This window comes from Cyprinus carpio, chromosome B7 (assembly GCF_018340385.1).
Source record: "Cyprinus carpio isolate SPL01 chromosome B7, ASM1834038v1, whole genome shotgun sequence".
NCBI classification, from domain to species: domain Eukaryota; kingdom Metazoa; phylum Chordata; class Actinopteri; order Cypriniformes; family Cyprinidae; genus Cyprinus; species Cyprinus carpio.
Window position 1 is genome coordinate 29,412,752 of NC_056603.1, and position 12,685 is coordinate 29,425,436.

Below are 12,685 nucleotides of genomic sequence, written 5' to 3' on the forward strand. Positions count from 1 at the left end.
GAGGGAGAGAAATGCATGTTTTTTTTTTCATTGTGCCTCTCCAAATAGGCTAATAAACAGAGTTAAGCCACCTGTTTAAAGTGAAGGCCTGGCCGTGTGCTCAAACTGAACTATTTTCCACTGAGAGCAGTTTAACTTAAACCCACATACTTTCCATAAGCATAATGGCTGGACCCAAGGTTAAGCTGCGTTCCTCAGGCTGAATGGGAAAAGCAGTCACAGTATAATCTAGTAGATCAGTGCCGGTCTGGAAGACGTTTCCGCACCGTAGCTCGCTGGGGCTGTGGGGACCTGCATGATGTGAGACCCGCTGAAACTAATGCGCTCTCTATCTCCCCCACCATCCCACGACATTCATTCGCTTCTACAGAGAGATCTGCACACAGCTGTAATAGTCGGAACAAGCGAGGGAGGCGTTTCCCAGTGGTTTCCCAATAATAGGAAATAATCACGGCCTTTTTTCTGTATTCAAAACAACATTTGGATTTTCTTTCAACTTCATATGCTTTCAAATGAACTGACACTGACCTATTTGGTTTTGTCCAAAACTAAAGCAACACTCAAAAATGTTTTCATGAATGACCAATTCGGTGGAAAGTCTAGTTGACCACGAAGATCTGAAATTTCCTGATGAACAACCCACTGTTCTCATTTAACATTTCAAACTGACAGTTAATGTCTGGAATGCTGTAGCACATGTTAGTGAAGCTTTCATAAAACTGTTTATTGATGCTTAAGTAAAACAAAGTTTGACATACTCAACATGTACCATTAAAGAAATCATTTTGTATAAGTTAATATATTTTTTTATAGGTTCCTCTCCTCTCCACACAAGACACTCTATGTGTACCAATAATGTTTCATAGCCCCATTCTAAAAGAAACACATTTCAAAATCAAATACAACGCAAACACTGCTCTAACCAGGAATTACATAAAATGACAAAAGACATACTGTCAGTTGTTGGTTGCATTTCTGCAGTGTCACACAGAGTAGTCCTCGATGAAATCTCATTGGTCCAAAATCCAGCTCCACATGTATATTAAACATCAGATATCTTAATAGTTTTGCATTGACATACACAGTAGTAATTTAAAGTGCTTAACATAAAGGATAAGGATTTTAAAAACAAAAAGGTTATAGAGTGCAATAAAACAATGTAAATGATAAATAACTAAAATCTCTTTCATGTAGGTCCATATAAATACATTTTGTTCTGTCATTATTTACCCACCCTGCTGTTTCAAACCTGTATGGTTTTATTCTGTGGAACATATATATATATATATATATATATATAGCGCAAAATTTGTTTTTTTCCATTCAGTGGAAGTCAGTGCTCATCAAGACAGTTTGGTTTCCAGCATTTTTAAAAATATCTTTCTTCAGATTCCATTGAAAGAAAGTAATTTTTTGGTTAACTATATTGTGGCTGTAATTTCCAACAACAATTCAATCATTCTCTGGTTTGCCACATAGTGACAAAAATTATGTTCATGAATTTTTGGCGTGGCACAGCTTATGTTTTCAATCATGATGAACAGAGGTGTGTTTCATTCAGGCAGAAGAGAGGAGATTGCAGCAGAGTGACAGAGCAGTGCTGGGGCTGTGTCACGATCCGTTCGTCTGTGCGGGAGCTGTCACACTGCTTCATACACACACAAACAGAGCTCTGTGCTCCAGGCTCGACCCAAACACACACTCAGACAAGGTCCTGATTCAGCACAGCCAGCGTGCTTTTATTTTGGCACACTGTTTTCTCTTTCTGTCTCCCCTCTTTTCTTTTTCCCCCCTCGTCTTTTTTAACAACTCAGGAAATCTGACGCTTTAGTCGTGTGTGTCTGAGCGCCTCAGCTGTATGGTAATCAAGCCCAGACAGGAAAATGGCCGCCTTCTTTAGTTGGCACCCCCCTCTCCTCCACCCCTCTTCTGCCACAGACAAAGAGTTGTTTGGACACCTGTTGAGAGTGGCATTGAGATTAGAGCGTGGGGGAAGGGGTTTGGGCCTGGGCGGCACGGAGGTTAACAGAGGCCAACAGTGACTTAGGAAAGCATTCCTGAAGGAAAAGGGGGGGAAGACCTCTCCTCCTCCCCCATTTGTGCTCCTTTCGCCATGACTCCCAATCCCATGGATCCTCAAAAAGGAAACTAGATGGTGGGCGAACATGTGCTCCCGCCTGCTGTGGCAGGGGAGGAAGGAAGAGAGTTGGAAGGGGGCTGCAGTGGTTTCTTCTCCATTGCGTCGCTAATCGCATGGCAAGACGTTGATCAAATCCAGATGCGTTTAGAAGCCACCACTGACGAATGCTGGTCAAACTGTCATTTGATGTTCAGCATGAAAGGGCAGATTGTTTGTGCCGTATCCACATGTGAATAAGCCATTTGGTTTAAACGGAAGGTTTTTCTACATGTAAATGCTGACAAATGATGTCTGGTTGTCTATTTCAAAAATTGTATTGTAAAAACTGATCCTTCAAGTCAACTTTAAAAGTCAAATTTAATTTACTTTATTATGACACATTTCTGGTCTTACTGTGCACAATGCAGCAGTGCATGGTTTTTCTAGAAAAAAGAATAGTTTTCATAACTTGTATAAAAATATATTAAACATTTGGGGTCAGTAAGATTTTTTTTAATACTTTATTAATTCCTTTAATCTGAAAGGATACATTAAATGGTCAAAAGTGACCAGTTGCTAAAAAATCAGCTTTGCCATCACAGGAACAAATTGTGTTTTAAAATATATTTAAAACAGTTTATTTTCAATTGTAATAATATTTTACAGTTTTATGGTTATTACTGTATTTTTGATCAAATAAACACAGCCTTGGTGAGCTTGGTGAGAATTTTTTTTTTTACAAATCTTACCCACTCCAAACTTTTGAATGGCAGATAATTCTTTGTTTAAGGCTACTGTTGTAAGTATTGTAGCCTTCCTAAATTCTTGTTAATTCTTCTTATTGTAGAAAAATTAACATTGACTTAAATCCTTTTAAACAACCTGATGTTTGCTGTTTCCCTTCTACCACTATCCTTAAAACTAATATTGTCTGAAGCGGTGCAGCATACAGTGTTGTGTTACATCAACCGACACACGCTTTCAAATTGAAAACAACATGAGAGTGTTTTTTGGTGGAACAGAGTCAGAACTCAGGACCGAAGTGCCTCTCTGAGCACAAATCTGGGGCTGTGAAGGTCGTTCTTTGTAGTGTGAATACCACTCAGTTCTTCAGAGGGGAGGTCACACTCTACAGTAAGAACACAGAGACTCTCTCCACTTTGAAGTCCAAGATCTGTCTCTTCCCCGATTTAATGTAAATCACTTTTGTTTTCTCGGCACTGATCAGATGGCTTCATCATCAGAGGGACTCTTGATGTTTTGCTCTGTTCTCTGCCTCATGTATTTATGGCTATCTGTTCTGACAGGGTTCTGTTCACCGCGAAGAGACCGTCAGCCTGAACAACAACCACAGCGGCCTGCAGGCCAACGCCGGTGCCACCTCCAGCTCAGAGCTCAACCACCAGGCAGACACATTCAGAGGTTGGAAGCTTTTTATACACCACTTTATTTTCAGTAATTGTTTTGTTTTTGTATTGGTCGTGTTTGCCTCTTCAGTTATGATTCATACACAGTTTTATGAGTCACAAAGCGCTACATTTTAGAGGTTAAGTGTTTACTTTAAGTAACTGTGTACTTTTGTTGTGTGTGACAGGAATCGCTAGTGCTCTGGCAAGTCAAGTCGCTCCTTCTCTGGACCTGAAGATTGAGAATCACGAAAAAGATGACATGCATGATAACCACTCCTCTGACGACCTCAAATCAGAAGACGAGAGTGATAAAAGGGATATGAAGCAGAATCGGGGAAGCACTCGACCAAGGCAAGGCAACCGCTCATGGAAGTGTCCTTCAGCACTTCAACATTGACCTCAGAGACAGTGAATCTATGCCAGTGTGATCAAAAATAAGCACAGAGCACCACTTCTATTTACTTAATGCCTGAAATGAAATGTCGCATCAAGCACATATACGTTCAGGTTCAGTTGTAGAGGCCACATTGTTCCCTCCGTCTTGTCTGACAGATGTGAATTGTTCTGCAGCAGTGTCAATGAAGACGAGGACCTGAATCCTGAGCAGAAGGCAGAGCGTGAGCGAGAAAGGAGGATGGCCAACAACGCCCGTGAGAGGCTGCGAGTCCGGGATATCAATGAGGCGTTCAAAGAGCTGGGCCGCATGTGTCAGCTGCACCTGAAGAGCGAGAAGCCCCAGACCAAACTGCTCATTCTTCACCAGGCCGTCGCTGTCATTCTCAGCCTCGAACAGCAAGTCAGAGGTCAGTCACTGTCCAGCATAATGCAATGATGTCATGTTTATATAAAATATTCAATCACAATTAATCTTTTTCAGTCAGAAACGTTCTTTTTTTTTTTTGGAAATGTAAAAATAAAGAAATGTGTTAACAGCATTAAACAAATGTAACTAATTCTAAGCGACAGCTGGTAATGTGTCTAGCCTTTGATCAGACCTTGCTGTCAACAAAATGTATTTTTTTTTCTTATTTTTGACACTATTATGGATATATATCGTATTTAGCTGCCATAAAGAGTTGTTCACAAATAATCAACTTTCTGACTTGTATAGTATCCTGTTTTAGTGTGAGAAGCAATCAATTCAGTGCGTTCGTGAACTGTCTCAATTCCAGTCTCGGTGTAACAAACTGAATCACAAACAGTTGCAGACCTTATTGCAAAACCCTCTGACTGATTAGATAAATAGTTATTAATTCACAAATCTGGCATCGCTAGTTCTGATTCTAAACAGACACATCATGATAGCTGAAATACTATCAGGAAACATGCTTCTCAGGTCCGTATGGTAATCTCTACTGTCAGGTTTATCAGTAATGTTTCACTAGGAGCCCTGGCAACAGCCCTAATTTATATTAATCAGTTCAGCAGATCTCAGAAAGCTGGTTTTATAAGGCAATGAAAGCTCTATAGAAGTGTTATGATTCTGTTTTTTTAGTATTGCTTTATAAACTATAATGAGATAATATTAATTCTCCTGTGTGCAGAGAGGAACCTAAACCCCAAAGCAGCCTGCCTTAAGAGGAGGGAGGAGGAGAAGGTGTCAGGGGTTTCAGGTGACCCCCAGCAAGCCCACCCGCCTGTGCACCCGGGCCTCACAGACGCATCCAACCCCATGGGCCATCTGTGAACAGCCAGGTAAGCACGGTCAGCTCCACACAGAGATGTAAAACTGGGGAGGTGGTCAAAATACGATACAACAAGCACGACTCTTTGCTTTTGCTCCAAAACCTAGTGAGCTGCATCCTTTCTTACCTTCCTTTAGGAGCATTTACATTTGAAATGCACCCGATGCCTTAAACAAGGTTTTGGAATGCATTAACTGATCTAGACTTTATAATAAAAGATTATATTACTCCTGATGTGTACAGCAGTTACAATATTGTTTAAATGTCTGTTTGCAAAATGCAAAAGATTTTTGTAATGTTTTAGAAAGGAGTCTCTTATGCATTCAATTTTTTTAACAAATCAAGCAAAATCACTGAAATTATCTATCATTCATAAACCATCATAAAATATTCAAATATTTCTAAATAAACATCCTTTGATGAATGGAAAGTTGATTCTAATATATTGATTTGGTTCTCAAGAAACATTCTTTGATGAATGGAAAGTTTAAAAGCACATCATCTATTTGAAATATAAAAGGCCAAACTTTTGAACGGTACTGTATAGACATGTCCTAATCTTTCCCTCACTTTCAGATCAAATGGATCCCGATGGCGTGTGTTAGACAGAGTCGGTGACCTTGCTTTCCACGGGCGGACAGGACTCACAGTTTGTGACACAAATTTGAAAAGACAGACCACTCGAAGCAAAATTCCACCGTTAAGCAATCCTGAGATAGAAGAAAACTGGCAAGTGCCCAGCTCCCTGTGAAGACATCCCATATCGATAAGCAACTTTCTGCCCACCAGAGAAAAAACAAAAAAAATCAAGCATCAAAGCCCCTCAGCACATATCGCTGTCTGCAAAATCCGTGTGCCGCAGCTGTACAATCAGAGACTGTCGCCACCCCCTCCACCCTCAACGTGGAACTTGCCTTGTGCCTAAACTGAATTGACGAATGCATTGTAACAGCAGTTTGTTCTTTTCTTGCTTTTTTTTTTTTTTTTTTTTTTTTTTTTCCTATTTATTATGTTACTGAGCTGTAAGTCTATGTTTAAAGGGAAAGTTCTGACATTGCTATGAGAAGCTGGTGGCGTTTCAGTAGATCTGCAGTTTGTCCGTCACATCAGAGTGGTGTGCTGTCTGCGGCGGAAGGGCCTCTCCGCTCAGACATCCACTCGATCAGATTAATATATATTCAGATCAAATTCCGTGCCCTTGTGAAAGAATCGGATGTGTCTAAAAAGAAAAGGAAAAAAGAAATAATATATTATTTATATTTATCATACATTCATTCCACAAATAACAGCATGAGAAACCAAAACTACCTAATTCTTTATGACGTTTGTTGATAGTGTAGCTCAGAGTCCTCGTCACAGACAGAAAGTTATGAGTGAGGCAAAATGGGATCAGCCTGTGCGTTTTGACCGGATTCCCTCTCTCGTGGAGACGATGGTGGAACGGCAAACTCTGGCTTTACTGAAAGGTCAAAGGTCAAACACAAGCTGACATGTTTATACTCATTAGTGAGCAGTACAGATACAGAAAGCAGAACGTTACAAAACCCCAGCATTCCCTGCATATTTCTTAGTGTCTTAAACGGGAAAGGGGACGCAGTCTCGTCCTTTTGATTCCTTTGCCATATAGTGTTAAAGGTGAAGCGATTCAGTTTGTTTGTATTGAGACGTTACTTTATTTGGTGGAAGAGCTGTGGTTATGCCGAGGGCATCTGTACTGAGGAATCTCTGTTATACCGCGAGACGTGGCACTGTTGGAAAAGAGTTGGATTTCAAACGAAGACCATTCATTCACCTGGCCTGAATTGAAGTTTTGTTTTATGTTCTTTTGTTTTTCTAAAACCATTAACAACTTAAAAAAATAGAGAAAAAAAAAAAGAAGAAGAAATACTCCAAGTAACCACATGTTATATGTTTATTTGTAATTGTATACAAAGCAACTCTCTAGGCTTCATAGTAAAGCGTATATTTGTCGTGTGAAAATAGAAGGATGTTCTAAGCTACTTAGAATGGCTTTGTCTTTCCCCTCATGCATTGAAGTACTTGATACTTGATCAGCAGAATGTGAGCGCAATGTCTGTTCGAAAAAAGAGAAGCTCTATGAATTCAAACGCTGTGAGGCATCGAAATCAGCAAAACAGTGGAAATGATGAACAAAGCCAGTTTGGATCAGGATTTTTCTCTGCCATTATTTGTTTTCTTTGTAAATCTGAAGAGAGCAGCAGTCACCACTTTCATTTTATACTTCACGTTTTTCTTTGACCAAAAATGTTTTTTTTTTCTCTCTCTCTCTTTCTGTTTGTCTTCCATGCGTTCACACCATCGAAACAAGACTGCCACATTCTCATATGAACCACTCTCTCGAATACGAAGAACAAAACTTAAGGAAAGATTTCAGAATATCAGCATTATTTTCCTTCTGTGTTTTTTCTCTTTCTTTGCTTTGTGGAGAGTTTCTTCCTTAACAAAATTATCGTGAAATCCACTAGTCTTTGTGGCCTTGTTATACATTTCAGTATTCAAGAGCTTGTATTTTTGCCGGCTGAAAATTAATCGAGGTTATGAGTCATCTCTTTGTCTGTTGTTTTGTTTTCCCTGTGTTTTCCCCTTCTTCTTCTTTTTTTCTGTGTTCTGTTTTTCCTCTGTTGGATATGTTAGATTTTGCTGTATGCCCTGATGCTTTCCCTCATAACAAAAAAATTATGAAAAGGATAAAAAAAAAAAACATTTGGCTTATTTTTCACTATAGTTAGTCTTTTATACAATAATATTGTAAGAACATTTCTTGAATTCTGAATATTACTCTTTCTAGATTTTTGAAATCAAAGGTTTTGAGTAAAAAGTTTCTTACTTTATTTTACTATATTAGATAGTAAAAAAAAAAATGTACGGTTATTTACCATAACCTGTCCATTATTATAAAAAAGATTATGGATAGCATCTTAAGAACATACTGTAAGTAGGATTGTAGCTCGCAGTCTAGTACGTGTGGGGTATTGTACGAGCTCGATGTTCCAGAGGATGTGCTCTCCATCTCTGTGTCCAGTCTGCATTGTTGGTTGATGAACGATTTGTACCCATGTCAAAATTCAAGGTATTGTCAATGCACATCAGAAAACCAGCAGTAAGAAGTCGAATTCTTTCTTTTTTTTCTGTCTCTGTAACAGAAAACACAATATGTATATAACATTTATGTAGCAATAAATGTGCCATCTTTTTTAACTCTGTTGTACGTGGCTTTATTTCCCTCTTTCAGCATTTGGTTTTCATCTACATCTTCATACAGTAAAACTGGATTCAAATATGTAACATTTCCCTTGTATCTGAGTCAAAGCTTGGCATTGCGTCTGCTGGGATTTTCAAAAGATTTTAGACATACAAATGAGGTTAAAAAAAAAGTCTCATGTCATTCCAAACCTGTATGTATTGCTTTCTTCCGTGGAACATTAAAGATGTTCTGAAGAATATTAGTAACCAAACATTTCCCACTGACTTGCGTTGTATGGCCAAAAAATATAACGGAAATCAAAACTGTTACCAATTCATCAGATTGGTGAGTAAATGACGACAGAATTTTCATATCTGTGTGGACTTTCTATTTAAACAACTGCACAAACACTGTTCATTTATCATATTTACAGTTAGTTTTCTTTCTAAAGCATTATGGAACCCTTTTCTGTTTTCAGTACTGTGTAAAAACGCACAATGCAATATTTAGGTAAAAAAATGTTTTATTTTGCCTTTATAAAATAGTCTATACTGCTTTAATTGTTTGAAAAAAAAAGTCTTTGCAGTAAGAAAACATTTTCTTTTTTTAAGTAGTTCAGATTTGAGTTGTAGGAGTTCAACATCTGTCTTTAACTTGACTGAAAGACAAACATACTTTGCGTCTCTAGTGAATGATCATGGGAAAATAGCATTGGAGTATGACACTCTTGACTGCCGCTCTTTCATTGTGGGGTGTGTGCATATTCCCACGTATTCCCAGTGTTAATTGACTTTGCTTCCTAATTAAATGATTTGTTTTTCCCATATCTGTGTCAGTTATGAAATATGGGATCACCTGTTTTGTCCCAGTAGAGGTGAATGGTTTACAGCCAGAGTCTTTCTGCGCAATGCAACTTCCAGCATACCTCATGAAACTCTAATAACAGTTCGCTCTGTTCATTTCTCATTTTTCATCTCATCCGTACATTTTTACTCAATGACATCAGTCCTGGCTGTCCAATTAAAAGACTAAACTAAATCCCAGAACTCATCTCCTTGTCTTACACATCTGCCTTAAATTACGTCTCTGTACATGTGTGCGAAAGACGCTTTCTCACTGGATTTGTCCTGCGCTGACAGGTTGGGCCCCAGATCTGCTGTGAGACAGGAACGGCACTGGGGTAGAGGTTGCTAAATGCTGGAGAGACCTCGGCCAATTCCAACTCTGACAGCCTTCCAACACGACACCTCATCTGGAGGCCGCTCCAGCTCCAGCTCCGCTGGCTGGGTGGGAAGGCTTTGTCCCATTTCCTCCCGGTGTGTGTTTTTGTATTCCTTCCTGCCTTTATCAAAACCATGCCCTGGAGTGTTTACTTGCAGTCAGCTAGAAAAATGGGCAATGTTTTATAAGCATGGGATCACCGTGTTTGCGAGCTGACTTCCTGTGGATCTGCGAGGGAGTGTCATGGTAGGCTTGCTGACAGGAGCATCTTGGCTTCTGCTGGTGGACCGCAAACAAGGATGTCTCAGGCTGACATGCATTTGATCATGACGTTCCTGCTGACTCTTTTCCTTTCAGTGAAATCGCTATTGGGTTTATGTTTGATGACCACAGTCAGACTTTTATATGTAGCAGATTTTATGTTTAAAATCCATGTACTAATGCGATACTATTACTAATACTTGCTTATATTACAGTATAGCAGTGCTACGGTTCTGCTTATCAGCCAAACCTGACCCCTAGTTAAATTCTGTTCACTTGGTGTCCCATGACCTTTTTTTAAGTGATGCATTTAATGTGAGAGCTGTTGAGAAACTGTTCTTAACAAAATTAATCTTGGATGAAAAGTGCAAAAGTACTGCATTTCATTGCTTTGTACCTTACATGTGCAATGACAATAAAGTTGAATCTAATCTAATCTAAAATCTAATGAAAAGTAACATGGTTAAATGTTGATATCCACTCCTTAAAATGGATATTTTAGTCTGTCCAGTCAGTGTCAGAGGTCTTGAATCCAATAATTCAGAATCATGCATGTTTGCTTAATCTGTTAAACTGATTCAGTTGACTGTAATAAAAACAGTTTAAATTATAAACTAATTTAAATCTCATAAATCTAATATGTTCATCTGGATCTAGGCAAGCAGCTTAATTATTTGTGACTGTTACATATAGTATTTCGGCATACGGAGGTGTTTTCATGTTATTTATCTATTTGCATTATTTTTAGTAATATGAACAGACAATGCACACTTCATATTACATTTAGTCTGAGGTTGATGATTAACATTTTCCGAAGGCTACTCTCTCGTTTAACTGACACTGGTTGATAGAAGAAGAAAAAAAAGTTTTATCTTGACAGATTTTCAAGCCCAATTTTAAATCCGAAATGTGGAAAGTTGCATTTAAACAGCTGAAACAAAATATTTGTGCATGTCTTAATAATGTAGGCTAGTCTACATTAGGCACTGTTCACACAGGACCCTTTCTTGTGTTAAAATAGCTACAGCAAAACGCAAAAGTGGAGTAGCAGAAAACGCAGGAGTCTCCAGAAGGGCCTTTTAAAGAAAACTTTAACTTGTCATAGCCTCTTCAATACGAACCGCAAAACTCTTGACAAAAAAGAGGAAAGTGAGTCTCCATTCATTCATTTTTGCATTCAGTTTTTGAAGTGAAGAAATAAATAGGGCTATATAGCAATTTTTTTACAGTATAATAACACTAATATATGTATCAGCTCTAAAGACGTTATGCTGAATGAAAAAGTAAGAAGCCTTATGTAGAGAACACTGCAACGCCTCAGTTGTCCCGCAAACGGGGACAGACAGCGCTCCCTGCTGAACATGCTGCAGGGATTTTAAATAGAGATCCTTTGGTGCTTCCCTGCAGCTCCACAGTCCTCCTCACAGCTACAGGACCGACTGCACCCACACAGAGAAATGAAAACACTGCAGACCCACGACAAACGGTGGAGTCATCAGTACTTACACTAGAAACACGCAAGTTGTTTTTGCTCTTAGTTCTTGGGTTGGTCTGTAATCACAAATTCAAAGTTTACAAGATAATTCAGTTCTGTTATACTAACTAACTTAGAAATCACATGAGGATGAGAAGTGATGACATAATTGTCATTTTGGGATGAACTATCCCGGCACCAAAATTGCTTGTGAAGTTATCACCCTGTCATGCTCCTCCAGTCTGTGACCCATTTATCTCCTAGTATTATATTAAGGAGGCTGAAACACAGGTTTTCTTCTTCACTTTGGGAAAAATATTGTTTCCTATTTTCCTAAACCGTCATGCCTGTCACAGCCAAGTCTGATGAGATCTGTTAACACGCAGCCGGTGCATCTTCCCCTGAACAGGCATCATCTGTACAACAGTTTTATTATCATGTAAGGTTTGTTGAAGTTTAATTTATTCAGATGTAATTTAATTTTTGATTTTATTTGTTGTATTAAGATTACTGGCCTCGTCTCGTTAAATTTTTCTATTAGTTTTCTAGCAGTGTGATTACACTATGGTGTGTTAAAGTGTGTTTGGAGTCACAGTAACAGTCGATTATTTGCATTATGTAGATCTGCTGTCTGCAGTGTTCTGTCACTAGATGGCGCTGTCAGGGCATCGTTAGTGTCAGTGTGTAATGCTGGGTGGATATCTGTAGGCCAGATCACAGAGCAAGGAGAAGTACAACAGTTCAGAATGCTCTTAGGTAATTTGACATTTCTTTGACATCTATTTTTGGTATTTTTTTTTAAATAATGAAATTCGCTCTAGCACTGGAAAATTTAATTCAGGTAAAAATCAGAATGATGGAATCAGAATGATTTTTAATGTTTTTTTTACAGGAGTTTCTTATGCTCTTCAAGGCTGCATTTATTAGATCAAAAATACAGGAAAAAAAATCAATATTGTGAAATATTATTAGTATGTAAAATAATGTTTTTCTATTTTAATATACATTAAAATCTAATTTATTCATGTGATGCAAAGCTGAATTTTCAGCATCATTGCTCCAGTCTTCAGTGTCATATGATCCTTCAGAAATCATTCTAATATGCTGAAAACTGTTGTGCTGCTTGATATTTTTTTGGAACCCATGATACTTTTTTTTCAGGATTCTTTGATGAATAAAAAGTTCAAAAGAAGAGCATTTATTTAAAATATTATATATATATAATATTTATATATATATATTAAATATATATAATATTTTCTAACAGTATACACTACAGTTCAAACGTTTGGGGTCAGTAAATTTTTATTC

The 12,685-nt window shown here is 38.2% G+C and overlaps 1 protein-coding gene across 7 annotated transcripts in view; it reads left to right on the forward strand.

Annotated features, from left to right (window-relative positions):
* The window catches only part of LOC109092866 (transcription factor 12-like), a 114,189-nt gene extending 105,757 nt beyond the window's left edge, over window positions 1-8,432 (forward strand). For all 7 annotated transcript variants that reach the window (XM_042728249.1, XM_042728251.1, XM_042728250.1 and 4 more), the window contains 5 exons: window positions 3,427-3,541; window positions 3,714-3,879; window positions 4,099-4,331; window positions 5,073-5,223; window positions 5,790-8,432. In XM_042728249.1, coding sequence (XP_042584183.1) covers window positions 3,427-3,541; window positions 3,714-3,879; window positions 4,099-4,331; window positions 5,073-5,215 — 657 coding nt within the window. In that variant the 3' untranslated portion in view covers window positions 5,216-5,223; window positions 5,790-8,432. The remainder of the gene's footprint in view (window positions 1-3,426; window positions 3,542-3,713; window positions 3,880-4,098; window positions 4,332-5,072; window positions 5,224-5,789) is intronic.
* Window positions 8,433-12,685: the final 4,253 nt, after the last annotated feature.